The sequence below is a fragment of the Oncorhynchus tshawytscha genome, linkage group LG16 (genome assembly GCF_018296145.1).
Source record: "Oncorhynchus tshawytscha isolate Ot180627B linkage group LG16, Otsh_v2.0, whole genome shotgun sequence".
In the NCBI taxonomy this organism is placed as follows: Eukaryota; Metazoa; Chordata; class Actinopteri; order Salmoniformes; family Salmonidae; genus Oncorhynchus; species Oncorhynchus tshawytscha.
Window position 1 is genome coordinate 8616572 of NC_056444.1, and position 24943 is coordinate 8641514.

A 24943-nucleotide genomic window follows, 5' to 3' on the forward strand; every position below is an offset into this window, starting at 1 on the left:
TGCCAGCCTCTAGTCTCTGGTTTGTCGGGGCTGATAAATTCAGCGAGGTGGTATATAAATAGAAGCAATAGAACGAGGGTGGACACAGCTGGCTCGCATGGGCCCGGGCTGAAACACACAATGGTACAACCCTCAGTGTCTGGATTGCGGGTTGTGCTATCCTGCACTTTGTGGAAACAGCCATGTGTGTTCCCCTCCGTCCCTCATGCCCACGTTCTTCCAAACCCATTTTTCATTTGGTGAAGCAGCTTTTTGCGGGAAGATGAGGGGTGGATGAGGATGTTTATGTAGTCTTTACTATTCAGATATAGTATGAGGGCAAACTAGACTTCACCACTCAGACCCCACACACACACACACACACACACACACACACACACACACACACACACCAGAAGGGGTCTGCCATTACGTCCCGTCCGTCGAAGGAGTAGATTGGGATGTTTATGTAGTCTTTACTATTCAGATATAGTATGAGGGCAACCTAGACTTCACCACTCAGACCCCCCCCCCACACACACACACACACACACACACACACACACCAGAATTGGGATGGGTCTGCCATTACGTCCCGTCCGTCGAAGGAGTAGATTGGGATGTTTGATGGGAATTTGCCTCCACCCCCAGTGAAGATAGACTTGTAGTTACTGAACAAAATGTCCCCCTGTGGATACAGAAAGAGTTGAGTTGACTGACACTTCATGTTGTTTCAACGTGGCGGTATACACTGACCTTAGATGATCTTAAGATGAGAGAGGTTGGCTTACCCTGAGGTTGGTTATGGGGTAGCTCTGTCTGAACCTCTGAGGGACCAGGTCTTTATTAATCGTCTGGATTTTTGAGGATACGAAGCCTCGGTAGTTGGCAGGCAGACCCATGGCCATGGCCTGGTCATAGCACCGCTTGTCTATCATGTCGTCGCCACCGAAGTTCCCTGTGTAGGGTTGGTTCAGGGCCACCAGGTTGAGCTGAGGAAGAGACCGAGGATTAGAGATGCTCCATTTGGTGTGTATTCTAAACCGCCACCTCATTCAGAGTGATCCTTCCGCTACTCCAGGTGGTCAAGGTAACCAAACAAAAACGTCATAACTGACGTGTGGCGGCAGGTAGCCTAGCGATTAAAGTCAATTTTATGCTTGATCTGAAAATGTGGTCGGAGGCGTCGTATGGATGATGTGACGCAATTTCCTTTGGAGGCTTGCAGAGGCCAAATTGAGACCGCATCGCCGGGCGCCTCTCAAATGTTGTAACAATGCTGAGGGCTTCGCATTGACATGATTGGTTGACGGTAGGTGAGAGCTGGAGGTCCTGCATTAACACAAACTCACTTCCTTGACAACGTCCTTCACAATCACTGTGCTCTGCTCCACGTAGCACAAGAAGTATGAAGGTCCTGACTTCTGCAGAGGCCCTATGACGGTAAAATGCTGCACGGCCAATGCAGACGTCAGATTGACCATGCAGAGCCCTTTAGAGTTGGGCCAGTAACCGAACGGTCGCTGGTTCGAATTCCTGAGCAGACTAGGTGAAAAACCTCCTGACGTACCCTTGAGCAAGGCACTTCTCCCTAATTGCTCTGAATAACAACAATAACACATGACTAAAATGTTAAAAAATAATAATAATGTGCACATTCACAAACACACACTGCAGTAAAAAAAAATGTTAAGTCATCAACAGTATCATTCTCATCTCTCTTAGGTGATGGTCTTAGTACAGAATGGACTGTCTGCTACTGTGAAATGGGAATCTAAATCTCTAAAACTCGAACCTGGGCAGTCCTTCAACGACAGCACACAGATAGTAATTTAATCCAAAAGTAGAATACTCAAACCACTGCTAAATCACATTTAGACTCCAGTTCATTTTGTGGCCAGACTTGAGCCAAACCAATGACTTGTTTTCACGAACAATAACAAAAGGTTTAACTTTTTCCCCCTCAGTTTTTCTCCTTTTTGGTATCTGGAAGTTTTCTAACTACTAACTAGGGAGCAGAAAGTTTACATAATGTATTTTGATTGACTGTTTCTTGGCTCCAGTGCAAAGTTTCATAAAACAACCCCCGGGTGAAACAAAAGTTGAAGTAAAGATGTGAGTAAGAATACAGAAGTGTAAATAAAGACTGTTTTTGAAAAACTTTATTGTTCCTCTATGGAATAACAACAGCTAACTTTGCACAGGTGCAAACGCTTAGCCAATCTTGTCATTTTTTGTCAACAAACTTACCCCATATCTTCTGGCGGTGCCTGGCTGAGCCTAAGGAGGCAAACGTTTGTTACTAACTGCATATTCTGCTATAAGCATCCCTTATATGGAGGTCTACAATGCACTTTCACGTAAACAATCCATTGAGGACAATGGGAGACATGAGCAGACAATTCAATGCAGTCGAACATGTCCCATCCTCATCTCTACTGTCCTTACCGTGTCAGGTAGAGGGATATTGACTGGGCGGTAGATCAAGTTACCAAGCTGTGCAAGACAGAGACAAAGGAAAACACCAAACATATCAGATATATTCACAGCTCACTATTGACACATGGACACATGGAGGACATGACCCAGAGACACATGGAGGACAGGGACCAGAGAGACATTGAGGACAGGAACCAGAGAGACCAGAGAGACATGGAGGACAGGGACCAGAGACACATTGAGGACAGGGACCAGAGAGACATGGAGGACATGACCCAGAGACACATTGAGGACAGGGAACAGAGAGACATGGAGGACATGACCCAGAGACACATGGAGGACAGGGACCAGAGAGACATGGAGGACAGGAACCAGAGAAACCAGAGAGACATGGAGGACAGGGACCAAAGACACATGGAGGACATGGACCAGAGAGACATGGAGGACAGGAACCAGAGAGACCAGAGACACATGGAGGACAGGGACCAGAGAGACCAGAGAGACATGGAGGACAGGGACCAGAGAGACATGGAGGACAGGGACCAGAGAGACATGGAGGACAGGGACCAGAGAGACATGGAGGACAGGAACCAGAGAGACATGGAGGACAGGGACCAGAGACACATGGAGGACAGGGTCCAGAGAGACCAGAGAGACATGGAGGACAGGGACCAGAGAGACATGGAGGACAGGGACCAGAGAGACATGGAGGACAGGAACCAGAGAAACCAGAGAGACATGGAGGACAGGGACCAAAGACACATGGAGGACATGGACCAGAGAGACATGGAGGACAGGAACCAGAGAGACATGGAGGACAGGAACCAGAGAGACCAGAGAGAGACACATGGAGGACAGGGACCAGAGAGACCAGAGAGACATGGAGGACAGGGACCAGAGAGACATGGAGGACAGGGACCAGAGAGACATGGAGGACAGGGACCAGAGACACATGGAGGACAGGGTCCAGAGAGACCAGAGAGACATGGAGGACAGGGACCAGAGAGACATGGAGGACAGGGACCAGAGAGACATGGAGGACAGGGAGCAGAGAGACCAGAGAGACATGGGGGACCGGGACCAGAGAGACATGGAGGACAGGGACCAGAGAGACATGGAAGACAGGGACCAGAGAGACCAGAGAGACATGGAGGACATGGAGACATGGAGGACAGAGACCAGAAAGACATGGAGGACAGGGACCAGAGAGACATGGAGGACAGGGACCAGAGAGACATGGAGGACAGGGACCAGAGAGACATGGAGGACAGGGACCAGAGACACATGGAGGACAGGGACCAGAGAGACATGGAGGACAGGAACCAGATAGACATGGAGGACAGGGACCAGAGAGACATGGAGGACAGGAACCAGAGAGACATGGCGGACAGGGACCAGAGAGACCAGAGAGACATGGAGGACAGGGACCAGAGAGACCAGAGAGACATGGGGGACAGGGATCAGAGAGACATGGAGGACAGGGACCAGAGAGACCAGAGAGACATGGAGGACAGGGACCAGAGAGACATGGAGGACAGGGACCAGAGAGACCAGAGAGACATGGAGGACAGGGACCAGAGAGACATGGAGGACAGGGACCAGAGAGACATGGAGGACAGGGACCAGAGACACATGGAGGACAGGGTCCAGAGAGACCAGAGAGACATGGAGGACAGGGACCAGAGAGACATGGAGGACAGGGACCAGAGAGACATGGAGGACAGGAACCAGAGAAACCAGAGAGACATGGAGGACAGGGACCAAAGACACATGGAGGACATGGACCAGAGAGACATGGAGGACAGGAACCAGAGAGACATGGAGGACAGGAACCAGAGAGACCAGAGACACATGGAGGACAGGGACCAGAGAGACCAGAGAGACATGGAGGACAGGGACCAGAGAGACATGGAGGACAGGGACCAGAGAGACATGGAGGACAGGAACCAGAGAGACATGGAGGACAGGGACCAGAGACACATGGAGGACAGGGTCCAGAGAGACCAGAGAGACATGGAGGACAGGGACCAGAGAGACATGGAGGACAGGGACCAGAGAGACCAGAGAGACATTGGGGACCGGGACCAGAGAGACATGGAGGACAGGGACCAGAGAGACATGGAAGACAGGGACCAGAGAGACCAGAGAGACATGGAGGACATGGAGACATGGAGGACAGAGACCAGAAAGACATGGAGGACAGGGACCAGAGAGACATGGAGGACAGGAACCAGAGAGACATGGAGGACAGGGACCAGAGAGACATGGAGGACAGGGACCAGAGAGACATGGAGGACAGGGACCAGAGACACATGGAGGACAGGGACCAGAGAGACATGGAGGACAGGAACCAGATAGACCAGAGAGACATGGGGGACAGGGATCAGAGAGACATGGAGGACAGGGACCAGAGAGACCAGAGAGACATGGGGGACAGGGACCAGAGAAACATGGAGGACAGAAACCAGAGGGACATGGAGGACGGGGACCAGAGAGACATGGAGGACAGGGACCAGAGAGACATGGGGACAGGGACCAGAGAGACATGGAGGACAGGGACCAGAGAGACATGGAGGACAGGGACCAGAGAGACCAGAGAGACATGGAGGACAGGGACCAGAGAGACATGGAGGACAGGGACCAGAGAGGCATGGAGGACAGGGACCAGAGAGACCAGAGAGACATGGGGGACAGGGACCAGAGAGACATGGAGGACAGGGACCAGAGAGACCAGAGAGACATGGAGGACAGGGACCAGAGAGACATGGAGGACAGGGACCAGAGACACATAGAAGACAGGGACCAGAGAGACATGGAGGACAGGGACCAGAGAGACATGGAGGACAGGGACCAGAGAGGCATGGAGGACAGGGACCAGAGAGACCAGAGAGACTTGGAGGACATGGAGACATGGAGGACAGAGACCAGAGATGCTACTGTACCAGGACCTCCTTCCATCCCTCTTGTACCCGGATGTAGAGTTTGCCTGTCCCCGTGGTGATGAAGCTCAGGGTCCCCTCTCTGCTGTTCATCGTCCTTTGCATCATGACCTCGCTGGAAGGAAATGTCTCCATCTAAAGGAAAAACACAGGAGAGAAGCACCTTTTGAGACTGGAAGGAAATATCTATGACTGTTTATAACACTGTAATTGTTGGGGAGACACTGGCCAGAGTGATTGAGGAGACGACAGTCATTTTATCTCCAGACACTGGTCAGGGCAATTGAGGAAGACAGACATTTTATCTGTAGTGTGTCTGGGGTTATTTGATGATGGACGTGTGATTATGTAACAAGGATTACATGATGGTACAGGATTGACAATTGATGGTATGACTGGATGACATTATGATGTGACGGGGATGGATAAGTGATGGAATAACGGAGGGGACAGACTGACTCACCATGGCAGAAGCCCCAGGAGGTCCAGCTGGGCCAGGGGGGCCTTGAGGTCCAGGGATGGTCACAGCTGGAATTCCAAAAATGGGAGACAAACAAACGTAACATTTTATTATGAGAAGCTAGTGAGCATGTTACACTATACAGCAAATGCCACAAAGGGTGACCACAAATCTTACCTGGAGAGGGTGCTCCGGGGTGTCCAGGAGGCCCTTGGGGGCCTTCAGGGCCAGGTCTTCCATACCCCGGAGTACCTGGAGACCCCGGAACGCCTGGATGGCCAGGGGGCCCCATAACAGTTTCTCCTTGAGGGCCCTGAAACAGACCCAGTGCTTTCATCTACAGTCATTTTACCTTGAATTAATATTAATACCCCATGACTATGTGAGGTTATTTAAACCTCATGACTCTGTGAGGTTATTTAAACCTCATGACTCTGTGAGGATATTTAAACCTCATGACTCTGTGAGGTTATTTCAACCCCATGACTCTGTGAGGTTATTTCAACCCCATGACTCTGTGAGGTTATTTCAACCCCATGACTCTGTGAGGTTATTTCAACCCCATGACTCTGTGAGGTTATTTCAACCCCATGACTCTGTGAGGTTATTTCAACCCCATGACTCTGTGAGGTTATTTCAACCCCATGACTCTGTGAGGTTATTTCAACCCCATGACTCTGTGAGGTTATTTCAACCCCATGACTCTGTGAGGTTATTTCAACCCCATGACTCTGTGAGGTTATTTCAACCCCATGACTCTGTGAGGTTATTTCAACCCCATGACTCTGTGAGGTTATTTAAATGGAGCCAGTAGGACAAATCCTCTTTTGTTGCATGCAGCATCTGAATTTGAAAGAATTCAAAAATATTTGTATTCCCTTTCATGTAAACCAACATTTTGCCATTGCGGCCAAATTCAAAATCCTCACAACAAAAACGGCTCATTTCAGACATAAATCATCTCGTGCAGCAATTAAGCTCAACTGAAACTCATCAAACATTCTTTAGCTATCTAGCACACCATCAAAAGAGGTCATAGACCATACCAACACCCTCAAATTAAGATGATACCGATGATGTACTCATCTCATGTGTCTATGTTGCATGCTGCTCTTCTCAGTAAGTGTAATTGGTCAAAGCTGTGGGCGTGGCTTTGGGAGAGTGTGGTCTCCACGGAAACGAGACTCACCACCATTCCAGATGTCCCACGCATACCAGGTGGGCCCGGTAACCCGGCCTCCCCCTTCTCCCCCTTGTCCCCTTTGTTCCCCTGTGGACAGACAGACACACAAACTGTGAGAGGTAAGCACACACACACACACACACACACACACAACTCAACTCACCATAGTTCCTTTGGGAAGCATTGTGACTGTAGAAAAAAATACAACATCCATTGATTATTAAAGATAATAACATGTCTACATGAATAATGACACAGGCATTATAACACATTATATCAAAAGTAGAACTGAAATAATACTGTTAGGTAAAACAATGATCCATCCAATGTGACTCACGTGGCGGGGCAGGCATCCCAGGGAAGCCCCTCTCCCCCTTGTCCCCTTTGGTCCCAGACAAAGGACAATCCGGCCCCCCTACAGGTCAGATAAGGAACAACAGTTGAGCATTAGGCTGTCGCATAAAAGAGAAGACAACACAACAAAGTAATGACAGACAATGTTGGGACAGACAATGTTTTTTTTTCTATTTAATATGTTGTATTGGATGCAGCAGGTCTCAGAGGTCTTGTGTTGTGTGTATAATAATAGCACATATCATAAGTCACCATTTTTCAGTTAAGAACAAATTCTTATTTTCAATGACGGCCTAGGAACAGTGGGTTAACTGCCTGTTCAGGGGCAGAACGACAGATTTGTACCTTGTCAGCTCGGGTATTTGAACTTGCAACCTTTCGGTTGCTAGTCCACCGCTCTAACCAGTAGGCTACCCTGCCGCCCCATTGATGCTTTCCTTGTCAACAAACAAATAACAGGTCATGTGATGTCATGTCCTTCTTACTCACCATTTGTTGAATTCTCAGAGCCATTTATCTACAAAAGTGAAACAAACATGTATAAAAGACTTTCTTGAACAGAAACAAGAACAGGGCACATGAAAGGAACAGTTGAAGTGACCATATAGAAACTTCCCATCATGCATTTCAGACAAACTAAAACAAAATGGCTATTATATGTACATAACATTTGACATTATATATTGTGATGAAACATCCACAGATTCAGAGGTCACATCAGGATGTATCTTTTAATCTATGTGTAACAAAATGGAGGTTTAGAAGGATGAAACAATGCAGTAACCACCACTGCCACGGAAGAAAGATGATTTTTTTCAAGATGGCCCCCATGAAAGACAGGAAACACCAATCACATTTGGCTCATCTCACTTCTGAAATTCCTTACATAGTAAGTACATTCTTTAGGTTATGTTGTATTTGAGAACACAATTAACCTGGTATTTACAAAACAATGACATGGTTATACAATCTGAATGGAATTATTGGAAATTACAATGTCTTAAACAGACTTCATATAAAATATTATATAATTTGAATGAATGTTTAATATTCAATCTTGGGGACCATCCTGAATTGTGTTAGTGTCTTCCAACCAACCAATGGAAGAGCAACCCCCCCACCACATGACCACCATGTCCATATGACATGCAGCATGCTGGGAGAGATCCTCAATTCACACCTGGAATAGGTTAGGGACTATGGATGCAACATGCACATTCCCCTTTTATGATGAAGAAGTAAGGAATACATCACAGAGTAAACGAGTGACCACAAGAGAGAGAGAGAGAGAGAGAGAGAGAGAGAGAGAGTGAATGAATGATTGAGAGAAGAGAGAGAGAGAGAGAGAGAGAGAGAGAGAGTGAATGAATGATTGAGAGAACGAGAGAGAGAGAGACAGAGAGAGAGAGAAATACAAAGTGTGCGTGTGCAGGTGTGTATGTGTGAGAGAGAGAGAGAGAGAGAGAGAGGGGGAGAGGGGGGAGGAGAGAGAGGGGGGAGAGAGAGAGAAAGAAATACAAAGTGTGCGTGTGCAGGTGTGTATGTGTGAGAGAGAGAGAGAGAGAGAGGGGGGAGAGAGAGAGAGGGGGAGAGAGAGAGAAAGAAATACAAAGTGTGCGTGGCAGGTGTGTATGTGTGCATGTGTGTGTGTGTGTGTGTGTGTGTGTGTGTGTGTGTGTGTGTGTGTGTGTGTGTGTGTGTGTGTGAGTGCGAGAGAGAGGGAGAGAGAGAGAGACAGTGTATGAGACAGTGTATGAATGAATGAGTGATTGAGAGAGAAAGAGAATACCCCACAGAGACAGACAGACAGACAGGCCTGAGATCAGCCTGCCCAGCTCTATGAGTGCGAGTGAGAGGGAGAGAGAGAAAGAGAATACCCCACAGAGACAGACAGACATGCCTGAGATCAGCCTGCCCAGCACTATGAGTGCGAGAGAGAGGGAGAGAGAGAAAGAGAATACCCCACAGAGACAGACAGACAGGCCTGAGATCAACCTGCCCAGCTCTGTGCTGTCTGCCAGTCACTTACGGCCTTTTTGCAGTGCGGTCTGGGAGGGATGGGAAAAACTGTCTGCAAAAAACGAAAGAAAGGGACAGTGAGCAAAACAGCTACAGTACCTGATAATGACATGAACAGCTACAGTACCTGATAATGACATGAACAGCTACAGTACCAGATAATGACATGAACAGCTATAGTACCTGATAATGACATGAACAGCTACAGTACCTGATAATGACATGAACAGCTACAGTACCTGATAATAACATGAACAGCTATAGTACCTGATAATGACATGAACAGCTACAGTACCTGATAATGACATGAACAGCTACAGTACCTGATAATGACATGAACAGCTATAGTACCTAATAATGACATGAAAAGCTACGGTACCTGATAATGACATGAACAGCTATAGTACCTGATAATGACATGAACAGCTATGGTACCTGATAATGACATGAACAGCTATGGTACCTGATAATGACATGAACAGCTACAGTACCTGATAATGACATGAACAGCTACAGTACCTGATAATGACATGAACAGCTACAGTACCAGATAATGACATGAACAGCTATAGTACCTGATAATGACATGAACAGCTACAGTACCTGATAATGATATGAACAGCTACAGTACCTGATAATGACATGAACAGCTACAGTACCTGATAATGACATGAACAGCTACAGTACCTGATAATGACATGAACAGCTACGGTACCTGATAATGACATGAACAGCTATGAACAGTACCTGATAATGACATGAACAGCTATGGTACCTGATAATGACATGAACAGCTATGGTACCTGATAATGACATGAACAGCTACAGTACCTGATAATGACATGAACAGCTACAGTACCTGATAATGACATGAACAGCTATAGTACCTGATAATGACATGAACAGCTATAGTACCTGATAATGACATGAACAGCTATGGTACCTGATAATGACATGAACAGCTACAGTACCTGATAATGACATGAACAGCTACAGTACCTGATAATGACATGAACAGCTACAGTACCTGATAATGACATGAACAGCTATAGTACCTGATAATGACATGAACAGCTACAGTACCTGATAATGACATGAACAGCTACAGTACCTGATAATGACATGAACAGCTACAGTACCTGATAATGACATGAACAGCTATAGTACCTGATAATGACATGAACAGCTATGGTACCTGATAATGACATGAACAGCTATAGTACCTGATAATGACATGAACAGCTATAGTACCTGATAATGACATGAACAGCTATAGTACCTGATAATGACATGAACAGCTATGGTACCTGATAATGACATGAACAGCTATGGTACCTGATAATGACATGAACAGCTATGGTACCTGATAATGACATGAACAGCTATGGTACCTGATAATGACATGAACAGCTATGGTACCTGATAATGACATGAACAGCTATAGTACCTGATAATGACATGAACAGCTACAGTACCTGATAATGACATGAACAGCTACAGTACCTGATAATGACATGAACAGCTATAGTACCTGATAATGACATGAACAGCTACAGTACCAGATAATGACATGAACAGCTACAGTACCTGATAATGACATGAACAGCTATAGTACCTGATAATGACATGAACAGCTACAGTACCAGATAATGACATGAACAGCTACAGTACCTGATAATGACATGAACAGCTACAGTACCAGATAATGGCATGAACAGCTACAGTACCTGATAATGACATGAACAGCTATAGTACCTGATAATGACATGAACAGCTACAGTACCTGATAATGACATGAACAGCTACAGTACCTGATAATGACATGAACAGCTACAGTACCTGATAATGACATGAACAGCTACAGTACCTGATAATGACATGAACAGCTACAGTACCTGATAATGACATGAACAGCTATAGTACCAGATAATGACATGAACAGCTATAGTACCTGATAATGACATGAACAGCTACAGTACCTGATAATGACATGAACAGCTACAGTACCTGATAATGACATGAACAGCTATAGTACCTGATAATGACATGAACAGCTACAGTACCTGATAATGACATGAACAGCTATAGTACCTGATAATGACATGAACAGCTATAGTACCTGATAATGACATGAACAGCTATAGTACCTGATAATGACATGAACAGCTACAGTACCTGATAATGACATGAACAGCTATAGTACCTGATAATGACATGAACAGCTACAGTACCTGATAATGACATGAACAGCTACAGTACCTGATAATGACATGAACAGCTACAGTACCTGATAATGACATGAACAGCTATAGTACCTGATAATGACATGAACAGCAGTACCTGATAATGACATGAACAGCTATGGTACCTGATAATGACATGAACAGCTATGGTACCTGATAATGACATGAACAGCTATAGTACCTGATAATGACATGAACAGCTAGTACCTGATAATGACATGAACAGCTATGGTACCTGATAATGACATGAACAGCTATGGTACCTGATAATGACATGAACAGCTATGGTACCTGATAATGACATGAACAGCTATAGTACCTGATAATGACATGAACAGCTATAGTACCTGATAATGACATGAACAGCTATAGTACCTGATAATGACATGAACAGCTATAGTACCAGATAATGACATGAACAGCTACAGTACCTGATAATGACATGAACAGCTACAGTACCTGATAATGACATGAACAGCTATAGTACCTGATAATGACATGAACAGCTATAGTACCTGATAATGACATGAACAGCTACAGTACCTGATAATGACATGAACAGCTATAGTACCTGATAATGACATGAACAGCTATAGTACCTGATAATGACATGAACAGCTACAGTACCAGATAATGACATGAACAGCTACAGTACCTGATAATGACATGAACAGCTACAGTACCAGATAATGACATGAACAGCTACAGTACCTGATAATGACATGAACAGCTATAGTACCTGATAATGACATGAACAGCTACAGTACCTGATAATGACATGAACAGCTACAGATAATGACATGAACAGCTACAGTACCTGATAATGACATGAACAGCTACAGTACCTGATAATGACATGAACAGCTACAGTACCTGATAATGACATGAACAGCTATAGTACCAGATAATGACATGAACAGCTATAGTACCTGATAATGACATGAACAGCTACAGTACCTGATAATGACATGAACAGCTACAGTACCTGATAATGACATGAACAGCTATAGTACCTGATAATGACATGAACAGCTACAGTACCTGATAATGACATGAACAGCTATAGTACCTGATAATGACATGAACAGCTATAGTACCTGATAATGACATGAACAGCTATAGTACCTGATAATGACATGAACAGCTACAGTACCTGATAATGACATGAACAGCTATAGTACCTGATAATGACATGAACAGCTACAGTACCTGATAATGACATGAACAGCTACAGTACCTGATAATGACATGAACAGCTACAGTACCTGATAATGACATGAACAGCTACAGTACCAGATAATGACATGAACAGCTACAGTACCTGATAATGACATGAACAGCTACAGTACCAGATAATGACATGAACAGCTACAGTCCCTGATAATGACATGAACAGCTACAGTACCTGATAATGACATGAACAGCTACAGTACCAGATAATGACATGAACAGCTACAGTACCTGATAATGACATGAACAGCTATAGTACCTGATAATGACATGAACAGCTACAGTACCAGATAATGACATGAACAGCTACAGTACCTGATAATGACATGAACAGCTATAGTACCTGATAATGACATGAACAGCTACAGTACCAGATAATGACATGAACAGCTACAGTACCTGATAATGACATGAACAGCTATAGTACCTGATAATGACATGAACAGCTATAGTACCTGATAATGACATGAACAGCTATAGTACCAGATAATGACATGAACAGCTATAGTACCTGATAATGACATGAACAGCTATAGTACCTGATAATGACATGAACAGCTATAGTACCTGATAATGACATGAACAGCTATAGTACCTGATAATGACATGAACAGCTATGGTACCTGATAATGACATGAACAGCTATAGTACCAGATAATGACATGAACAGCTACAGTACCAGATAATGACATGAACAGCTACAGTACCTGATAATGACATGAACAGCTATAGTACCTGATAATGACATGAACAGCTATAGTACCTGATAATGACATGAACAGCTATGGTACCTGATAATGACATGAACAGCTATAGTACCTGATAATGACATGAACAGCTATAGTACCTGATAATGACATGAACAGCTATAGTACCTGATAATGACATGAACAGCTATGGTACCTGATAATGACATGAACAGCTATAGTACCAGATAATGACATGAACAGCTACAGTACCTGATAATGACATGAACAGCTATAGTACCTGATAATGACATGAACAGCTATAGTACCTGATAATGACATGAACAGCTATGGTACCTGATAATGACATGAACAGCTATAGTACCTGATAATGACATGAACAGCTATAGTACCTGATAATGACATGAACAGCTATAGTACCTGATAATGACATGAACAGCTATAGTACCTGATAATGACATGAACAGCTATAGTACCTGATAATGACATGAACAGCTATAGTACCTGATAATGACATGAACAGCTATAGTACCTGATAATGACATGAACAGCTATAGTACCTGATAATGACATGAACAGCTATAGTACCTGATAATGACATGAACAGCTATAGTACCTGATAATGACATGAACAGCTATAGTACCTGATAATGACATGAACAGCTATAGTACCTGATAATGACATGAACAGCTATAGTACCTGATAATGACATGAACAGCTACAGTACCTGATAATGACATGAACAGTACCTGATAATGACATGAACAGCTATAGTACCAGATAATGACATGAACAGCTATGGTACCTGATAATGACATGAACAGCTACAGTACCTGATAATGACATGAACAGCTATAGTACCTGATAATGACATGAACAGCTACAGTACCTGATAATGACATGAACAGCTATAGTACCTGATAATGACATGAACAGCTACAGTACCTGATAATGACATGAACAGCTACGGTACCTGATAATGACATGAACAGCTATAGTACCTGATAATGACATGAACAGCTATAGTACCTGATAATGACATGAACAGCTATAGTACCTGATAATGACATGAACAGCTATAGTACCTGATAATGACATGAACAGCTACAGTACCTGATAATGACATGAACAGCTATAGTACCTGATAATGACATGAACAGCTATAGTACCTGATAATGACATGAACAGCTATAGTACCTGATAATGACATGAACAGCTATAGTACCTGATAATGACATGAACAAAGTACCTGATAATGACATGAACAGCTATAGTACCTGATAATGACATGAACAGCTATAGTACCTGATAATGACATGAACAGCTATAGTACCTGATAATGACATGAACAGCTACAGTACCTGATAATGACATGAACAGCTATAGTACCTGATAATGACATGAACAGCTACAGTACCTGGTAATGACATGAACAGCTATAGTACCTGATAATGACATGAACAGCTATAGTACCTGATAATGACATGAACAGCTATAGTACCTGATAATGACATGAACAGCTATAGTACCTGATAATGACATGAACAGCTATAGTACCTGATAATGACATGAACAGCTATAGTACCTGATAATGACATGAACAAACATGGATATAGGAAGGGCCCCCGATTGGCGGGCCACTGGCCCAATCATATCACAAGACCTGGATTTGAACCTTTATTAAAAAATGGGGGGGTCATACTTACTCCTTTGGGGCAGTTGAACATTCCGGGACGTCCTGGGGGCCCGGGGGGGCCAGGGGATCCCTGAGAACAGAGAGGGAGAACAAGACAGTGACAGAGGAAGAGGAAAATATTAGAATCACCATTAGAGTTGAATGGGCAACATACTGGTTCAGAGTCACCATTAGAGTTGAATGGGCAACATACTGGTTCAGAATCACCATTAGAGTTAAATGGGCAACATACTGGTTCAGAATCACCATTAGAGTTAAATGGGCAACATACTGGTTCAGAATCACCATTAGAGTTGAATGGGCAACATACTGGTTCAGAATCACCATTAGAGTTGAATGGGCAACATACTGGTTCAGAATCACCATTAGAGTTGAATGGGCAACATACTGGTTCAGAATCACCATTAGAGTTGAATGGGCAACATACTGGTTCAGAGTCACCATTAGAGTTGAATGGGCAACATACTGGTTCAGAATCACCATTAGAGTTGAATGGGCAACATACTGGTTCAGAGTCACCATTACAGTTGAATGGGCAACATACTGGTTCAGAGTCACCATTACAGTTGAATGGGCAACATACTGGTTCAGAATCACCATTAGAGTTGAATGGGCAACATACTGGTTCAGAATCACCATTAGAGTTGAATGGGCAACATACTGGTTCAGGAGTCCATTTCACATCCACAAACCTTCATAGTGGAACAACCCTTGATCTGCAGACTTCAGATATTACCACAAGTATACCAAGTCTGGTTAAAACTGTTCAGCCAGTTCGACCAACAATAAAAGTGATGTCACAGACAGATATTGTTGCTTCACTGGAAGTAATCATCATGGAACACTGAGGAAGGGCCAGGGAAGTAATCATCACACAGAGGAAGGGCCAGGGAAGTAATCATCACAGTGAGGAAGGGCCAGGGAAGTAATCATCACAGTGAGGAAGGGCCAGGGAAGTAATCATCACAGTGAGGAAGGGCCAGGGAAGTAATCATCACAGTGAGGTAGGGCCAGGGAAGTAATCATCACACTGAGGTAGGGCCAGGGAAGTAATCATCACACTGAGGTAGGGCCAGGGAAGTAATCATCACACTGAGGTAGGGCCTGGGATGTAATCATCACACTGAGGTAGGGCCAGGGAAGTAATCATCACACTGAGGAAGGGCCAGGGAAGTAATAATCACAGTGAGGTAGGGCCAGGGAAGTAATCATCACAGTGAGGTAGGGCCAGGGAAGCAATCATCACACTGAGGTAGGGCCAGGGAAGCAATCATCACACTGAGGTAGGGCCAGGGAAGCAATCGTCATGGCACAGTGAGGTAGGGCCAGGGAAGTAATCATCACACTGAGGAAGGGCCAGGGAAGTAATCATCACACCGAGGTAGGGCCAGGGAAGTAATCATCACACTGAGGTAGGGCCAGGGAAGTAATCATCACACTGAGGAAGGGCCAGGGAAGTAATCATCACACCGAGGTAGGGCCAGGGAAGTAATCACACTGAGGTAGGGCCAGGGAAGTAATCATCACACTGAGGAAGGGCCAGGGAAGTAATCATCACACTGAGGAAGGGCCAGGGAAGTAATCATCACACCGAGGAAGGGCCAGGGAAGTAATCATCACACTGAGGAAGGGCCAGGGAAGTAATCATCACACCGAGGAAGGGCCAGGGAAGTAATCATCACACCGAGGAAGGGCCAGGGACTTAATCATCACACTGAGGTAGGGCGGGGAAGTATTCATCACACTGAGGAAGGGCCAGGGAAGTAATCATCACACTGAGGAAGGGCGGGGAAGTATTCATCACACTGAGGAAGGGCCAGGGAAGTAATCATCATGGAACACTGAGGTAGGGCCAGGGAAGTAATCATCATGGAACACTGAGGTAGGGCCAGGGAAGTAATCATCATGGCACAGTGAGGTAGGGCCAGGAACCTCTGACATGTGTTGAGGAAAGCTGTCTTACTGAAAGCAGTGCCGTTCTTCTCTGGCTTAGTGTGCACCACCTTCAGATGTCTGCAGTACCGTTCGGCCCCGGCTAGGGGGCCCTAGTGAAGTGGTTGGCCCTAGTGATGTGGTTCTCAAACCTTTGTCCGTGACCCATCTAAAGAGGGAGGGAGTTCAACTCACCGACACACCCACAGCGTCTCCTCTGTCTCCTTTATGCCCCATTATTCCGGGACGACCCTGTAGCGAGACAAACCACATCATTAATGGAATGATGGCAATATGACCACATTCTGTAGTGTTCTGCATTTGTGTAACCCAAAAGAGTGTTCTTGGGTTTAGGTACTACATGTCACTAAAACACATTCTCACTGCCATTGTTATCATTTGTAGACGACAAGGTTAAAAGAGCGTCTCAAATCATAATGTGCGGTACTTACCGGACGACCAGGATAGCCATATTCTCCTTTGGGTCCTTCTGGCCCAATGGGACCCTGTAAAAAACAACAACAGCAGTGTCTCCCATTGTATTTCAACCCTCAGCAGGTTCTGACAAAGATACAGTTGAAGTCGGAAGTTTACATACAATTAGGTTGGAGTCATTAAAACTCGTTTTTCAACGACTCCACAAATTTGTTGTTAACAGACTAGTTTTGGCAAGTCGGTTAGGACATCTACTTTGTGCATGACACAAGTAATTCTTCCAACAACTGTTTACAGACAGATTATTTCACTTATAATTCACTGTATCCCAATTCCAGTGGGTCAGAAGTTTACATACACTAAGTTGACTGTGCCTTTAAACAGCTTGGAAAATTTCAGAAAATTATGTAATGGCTTTAGAAGCTTCTGATAGGCTACTTGACATCATTTGAGTCAATTGGAGGTGTACCTGTGGATGTATTTCAAGGCCTACCTTCAAATTCAGTGCCTCTTTGCTTGACATCATGGGAAAATCAAAAGAAATCAGCCAAGACCTCAGAAAGGAAATTGTAGACATCCACAAGTCTGATTCATCATTGGGAGCAATTTCCAAAAGCCTTTAGGTACCACGTTCATCTGTACAAACAATAGTACGCAAGTATAAACACCATGGGATCACGCACCGTCATACCGCTCAGGAAGGAGACACGTTCTGTCTCCTAGAGATGAATGTACTTTGGTGCGAAAAGTGCAAAACAATTCCAGAACAACAGCAAAGGACCTTGTGAAGATGCTGGAGGAAACAGGTACAAAAGTATCTATATCCACAGTAAAACAAGTCCTACATCAACATAACCTGATGGGCCGCTCAGCAAGGACGAAGCCACTGCTCCAAAACCCCCATAAAAAAGCCAAACTACGGTTTACAACTGCACATGGGGACAAAGATCATACTTTTGGAGAAATGTCCTCTGGTCTGATGAAACAAAAATAAAACTGTTTGGCCACAATGACCATCGTTATGTTTGGAGGAGAAAGGGGAGGCTTGCAAGCCGAAGAACACCATCCCAACCGTGACGCATGGGGGTGGCAGCATCATGTTGTGGGGGTGCTTTGCTGCAGGAGGGACTGGTGCACTTCACAAAATAGATGGCATCATGAGGGAGGAAAATGATGTGGATATATTGAAGCAACATCTCAAGACATCAGTCAGGAAGTTCAAGCTTGGTTGCAAATGGGTCTTCCAAATGGACAATGTCCCCAAGCATACTTCCAAAGATGTGGAAAAACGGCTTAATCGTGGGCAGAACTGAAAAGGCATCTGTGAGCAAGGAGGCCTACAAACCTGACTCAGTTACACCAGCTCTGTCAGGAGGAATGGGCCAAAATTCACCCAACTTATTGTGGGAAGCTTGTGGAAGGCTACCCGAAACATTTGACCCAAGTTATAAAATTTAAAGTCAATGTTACCAAATAGTAATTGAGTGTATGTAAACTTCTGGCCCATTGGGAATGAAAGAAAGAAAAATAATTCTCTCTATTATTATTCTGACATTTCACATTCTAACAATAAAGTGGTGATCCTAACTGACCTAAGACAGGGAATTCTTACTAGGATTAAATGTCAGGAAATTTGATAAACTGAGTTTAAATGTATTTGGCTAAGGTGTATGTAAACTTCTGATTTCAACTGTATATCCTCATGAAGCTACATCCTGATGAAGATACATCGCAGGTCCGTAATATTCCCGAAAATATGCATTGTCTGGATAGGGGGCCTAGAGGCAGGCCTGTATGTGCATATGCAAAAAAGGTTCCAGAACACTTTGAATGAAAGCAGCTGCTGCAACACGACAAGAGAAGATGTTGAGGGGGGGGTTACTACAAAGGGTAGTGTCAGATTAAGAAGCCAATAAAGTCTTACCGTAACTCCAGCTGGCCCAGGAACACCACAATCGCCCTGCGAAAGAGTGAAGATACAAAGTGGATCGTCTGACACAAGTATCGAACTTTGACCCGAGGAAATAGTGTGCGTGTAAGACTAACCTTGATCCCTTTGGGGCCCTGTGGCCCTGTGAGTTCAGACATCATAGACCTGTCTGCTGCAACCATGGCCCCTGGCTCACCCTTCTCGCCCTGCAAACACACGTGACCAATAACACGATATACATACAGACACACACTCGCAGTCAAATGACAATCAGACGATATACATGCAATCAAATGACAATCATACATACTGTAGACACATGAGCACAACCCCTCCTCCGTACACACACCCAGGGGTAATGTGCAGCACATGCATGTTGAAGCAGCATGAGCACCTCTCAGAGAAAGGATAACATTACATAATAATCTCATTCATGTTGTTCCACAGACCTTGGGACTGAAGCATATTGTCTATGGCTGCTCAGTCTGGAACCCATTAGCAGGCTTATACACATCAATGCCCTGAGTGCAGCAACCGGGGTCCTAGCTTTAATCATAAGCACTGGCGTTCAGTTTCACACTTTGAATTGATTGAAACCCAAAGGGCTTTGAGCCTGTATATTAGATGTTTATTCAGTCCAGTGCAGAAAAGGTCACATAGTATTTAATACATTTTAGCAGATGCTCTTATCCAGAGGGTCTTACACTAGTGAGTGCATACATTTTCGTACTGGTCCCCCATAGCCTGGAGGCCCATGGGAATCGACCCCACAACCGTGGCGTTGCGAGTGCCATGTGCTACCATCTGAGCCACACAGGACACAATAGGAAATCCTGGGCTCTTCAGTGGTTTCCTTTTCACATGGTGACCCTAGTGGAATTCTGGCCCTAGTGGAATTCTGACCCTAGTGGAATTCTGACCCTAGCGGAATTCTGGCCCTAGTGGAATTCTGACCCTAGTGGAATTCTGACCCTAGTGGAATTCTGACCCTAGCGGAATTTTGGCCCTAGTGGAATTCTGGCCCTAGTGGAATTCTGACCCTAGTGGAATTCTGACCCTAGTGGAATTCTGGCCCTAGTGGAATTCGGGCCCTGGCGGAATTCGGGCCCTGGCGGAATTCGGGCCCTCGTGGAATTCTGACCCTAGTGGAATTCTGACCCTAGTGCAATTCTGACCCTAGTGCAATTCTGACTCTAGCGGAATTCTGACCCTAGCGGAATTCTGACCTTAGCGGAATTCTGACCCTAGCGGAATTTTGACCCTAGCGGAATTCTGACTCAAATGGAATTCTGAGCATAGCGGAATTCTTAAAGGGATAGGTGCGTAATTTTTCAACTTCCCCAGAGTCAGATGAACTCATAGATATCATTTGTATGTCTCTGCATGCAATATGAAGGAAGTTTAAGGTAGTTTCACGAGCCATTGCTAACTGGCATTAGAGCAATGGACTGGAAGCTGTTCCTGTAGAAGTCGTCATTGCGCTAACGCTACTGTTCATAGCGACTTCTTTCAAACTGCATGCAGAGACATAAAACATGTATACCATTAGTTCATCTGATTCTGGCAAGTAGAAAAACTTCTTAGTTGCCAAAATGTGGAACTATCCTGTTAAAATGAAAACACACAACACACACACTTACCTTTAAGCCTGGAGGCCCTATGGTCCCTGGATTCCCCAAGTCACCCTTTGGACCCTGTGGCCCCTGGGAATTATCATAGTAAATGTAGGTAAATAACCAAAAGAAATCCATCAACTAGAACAGACACATCTACAACAGCCATACTCATAGGCAGACAGCGGGCCGGATCCGGACCCAGAACAGGGTCAATACAAACCAATCAATTTTTTTTTTTTTTTAGGAATTCGGTCGGGATTCGACTCCTGGTATCATATGAACACGCATAAGACATGGAACAGTTGTAGAATTGCAAGAAATTAGCTTTAAAACTGCTACAGTTTCCCTTTGCTCGATGGCATAATGGGGCGAATATCCATCAGGACCTTTGCCACCTAGGAAATGGGTGTGACTGGACCGTATCCAATAGTATGAGAACCCTGATCGACTACAACAGTATCTCTCTCCTATCAGTAAGTATCTGTCCAACTGCACAGTATAAAGTTTGCACTGTCAAGTTGATCCCAAAAGCGTGTTCCGAATACTGTATATTCTGCAATAGAGAAAGGACAGACACAATACCATGGTAACCCTACCAACAGATCCTCTGAGCAGTAAGAGAGAAAATCTGATTTGTTTTTTACTATCGTATGAATTATGGACCCATACAAAAAACAAAAAACAATAGTCTGTTTCAAGGTCCTGTCAAGGGGTCACGTTCCAATGAATCCAACAAAATGACCGACACACTGTAAAAATAACCTCCACACACTGATAAATACAGATACATGCATCTCTCATAGCCTGGACCTAATTGTCTTTTGGGACACACTGATAAATACAGATACATGCATCTCTCATAGCCTGGACCTAATTGTCTTTTGGGACACACTGATAAATATAGATAAATGCATCTCTCATAGCCTGGATCTAATTGTCTTTTGGGACACAGATAAATACAGATACATGCATCTCTCATAGCCTGGACCTAATTGTCTTTTGGGACACTGATAAATATAGATAAATGCATCTCTCATAGCCTGGACCTAATTGTCTTTTGGGACACAGATAAATACAGATACATGCATCTCTCATAGCCTGGACCTAATTGTCTTTTGGGACACACTGATAAATATAGATAAATGCATCTCTCATAGCCTGGATCTAATTGTCTTTTGGGACACACTGATAAATATAGATACATGCATCTCTCATAGCCTGGATCTAATTGTCTTTTGGGACACAGATAAATACAGATACATGCATCTCTCATAGCCTGGATCTAATTGTCTTTTGGGACACAGATAAATACAGATACATGCATCTCTCATAGCCTGGACCTAATTGTCTTTTGGGACACACTGATAAATATAGATAAATGCATCTCTCATAGCCTGGACCTAATTGTCTTTTGGGACACACTGATAAATATAGATAAATGCATCTCTCATAGCCTGGACCTAATTGTCTTTTGGGACACACTGATAAATATAGATAAATGCATCTCTCATAGCCTGGACCTAATTGTCTTTTGGGACACACTGATAAATACAGATACATGCATCTCTCATAGCCTGGATCTAATTGTCTTTTGGGACACAGATAAATACAGATACATGCATCTCTCATAGCCTGGACCTAATTGTCTTTTGGGACACACTGATAAATACAGATAAATGCATCTCTCATAGCCTGGACCTAATTGTCTTTTGGGACACACTGATAAATACAGATACATGCATCTCTCATAGCCTGGACCTAATTGTCTTTTGGGACACACTGATAAATATAGATACATGCATCTCTCATAGCCTGGATCTAATTGTCTTTTGGGACACACTGATAAATATAGATAAATGCATCTCTCATAGCCTGGATCTAATTGTCTTTTGGGACACACTGATAAATATAGATAAATGCATCTCTCATAGCCTGGATCTAATTGTCTTTTGGGACACACTGATAAATATAGATAAATGCATCTCTCATAGCCTGGATCTAATTGTCTTTTGGGACACACTGATAAATACAGATACATGCATCTCTCATAGCCTGGATCTAATTGTCTTTTGGGACACACTGATAAATATAGATAAATGCATCTCTCATAGCCTGGACCTAATTGTCTTTTGGGACACACAGATAAATACAGATACATGCATCTCTCATAGCCTGGATCTAATTGTCTTTTGGGACACACTGATAAATACAGATACATGCATCTCTCATAGCCTGGACCTAATTGTTTTTTGGGACACAAAAAAACCCGTTTACACCAATTTTATGACCATACATTACAGATATTATTACAGCAATTTGAAACAAATCTTTGACTGTGATTCCAGCCATTTCTGAACATAATTTGCTTTTTTTGGGGAGCGAGTACGTCAAACCCACAACAGTGTTCTGTCACATAATCGTATTAAGGCCATTTAAAGAACATCAAGAGGGCAATCTGAAAACATATTCACACACACACACACACACACACACACACACACACACACACACACACACACACACACACACACACACACACACACACACACACACACCTCAAGCATAAGTCTACTCACCCTGAGCCCCTGAGATTCCAGCAGCCCTGAGAAGTTAAACACACCCTCTGTATCTCTGAGCAGGACCTGAGGTAGGACAGAGAGGAGAGACAGTGAGATCACTATCAACATCCGTGTTAAAACTATCCTATCAGAGAGCATCAGTAGGGGTGATAACAATGACTTTAATAACACCTAATTACTTTCTAACATCCTCTTACATCCTGGAGGTTGATGACAGGTCCCGAAGACCCAGGAGGTCCTGGAGGGCTGGGGAAACTGAAACCGTCCTGACCTCTCTCTCCCTGACAACAGAACACAAGGTTAGATGAACCAAGAACAGGGCCACCCTGGTTGGCTCCAGAAGGATTAACTCATAAAAGATGAACAGGAACGGAGTCAGGAGGAGTGATAGTGTACCTTTGGTCCCATATCACCTTGGTCCCCCTTCGCTCCCTGCATGAAAGAAATGGCAAACAACTATCATGACAAAAGAGAACTGAGACCTGAGACCGTTTTATGATGAACCTACAAGAACAAATGTAAAGAGGATAAAGATTAGAATACTATAACAATCAGGAAAGGAAACAAAGGAGAGAGATTGAATTGGACAGTAAAAATCAGGTGATGTACTGACTGTATGCCCTGGCAGTCCATCCAGCCCAGAGGCCCCAGCTGCTCCTGGAGCACCAGGCTCCCCCTAGAGGAACACAGAGGAAATGGTTGAGGTTGAAGGTTTTAGACCTTTAGATGCCTGTGAGTGACCCACCCACCTAACATAGCCCAAAATTGGCCCAAAATCTACCTCATCTGAGTAATTAATGAATGAGACTTCTGAAAACCTCTTTATCTTAATGAGGAGATTGTAGATTAATTACACTTTCCTATATGAATCACATCTACAGTTGGGAATTGTACTAGGGCATAGATGCTTAGTGCTTTGGGAATTGCTGGTGGTGGGTATACAGATGATGTACAGTCCCTGAGAGGGTTAAAAAGCAAGATGGCCATCTCTGGCCTTGCCTGTGCACATATGTGTCAGAGAGGAATTCATTGGAAATTAGCGGAATAATAGGAACCACATGGTGCGGATGTCGGCACTTCCTCTCTGAGGATAAATGGGAACCAGTTGAGTCGAGAGAACGCACCTTTAACGCTACACCAGGAAGCCCGTCCTGCCCGTCTTTGCCCTGTGAGGGAGAAACAAAATGGCGGTCAGTATGGG

At 44.2% G+C, this 24943-nt stretch overlaps 1 protein-coding gene across 1 annotated transcript in view; it reads right to left on the reverse strand.

Moving 5' to 3' along the window:
* Window positions 1-553: 553 nt before the first annotated feature.
* The window catches only part of LOC112216467 (collagen alpha-1(XVIII) chain-like), a gene marked incomplete at its 3' end in the record, with an annotated part of 133036 nt that continues 108646 nt past the window's right edge, over window positions 554-24943 (reverse strand). The window contains exons 18-40 of the mRNA XM_042298627.1: window positions 24867-24908; window positions 24356-24418; window positions 24139-24174; window positions 23940-24023; window positions 23740-23805; window positions 21188-21250; window positions 19664-19753; window positions 19542-19577; window positions 17635-17688; window positions 17378-17434; window positions 15261-15320; window positions 9384-9425; window positions 7844-7871; window positions 7338-7415; window positions 7164-7189; window positions 7007-7087; window positions 5995-6130; window positions 5821-5885; window positions 5361-5492; window positions 2428-2475; window positions 2230-2259; window positions 771-971; window positions 554-667 (exon numbers count right to left, since the gene is read on the reverse strand). Coding sequence (XP_042154561.1) covers window positions 554-667; window positions 771-971; window positions 2230-2259; window positions 2428-2475; window positions 5361-5492; window positions 5821-5885; window positions 5995-6130; window positions 7007-7087; window positions 7164-7189; window positions 7338-7415; window positions 7844-7871; window positions 9384-9425; window positions 15261-15320; window positions 17378-17434; window positions 17635-17688; window positions 19542-19577; window positions 19664-19753; window positions 21188-21250; window positions 23740-23805; window positions 23940-24023; window positions 24139-24174; window positions 24356-24418; window positions 24867-24908 — 1632 coding nt within the window. The remainder of the gene's footprint in view (window positions 668-770; window positions 972-2229; window positions 2260-2427; window positions 2476-5360; window positions 5493-5820; window positions 5886-5994; window positions 6131-7006; window positions 7088-7163; window positions 7190-7337; window positions 7416-7843; window positions 7872-9383; window positions 9426-15260; window positions 15321-17377; window positions 17435-17634; window positions 17689-19541; window positions 19578-19663; window positions 19754-21187; window positions 21251-23739; window positions 23806-23939; window positions 24024-24138; window positions 24175-24355; window positions 24419-24866; window positions 24909-24943) is intronic.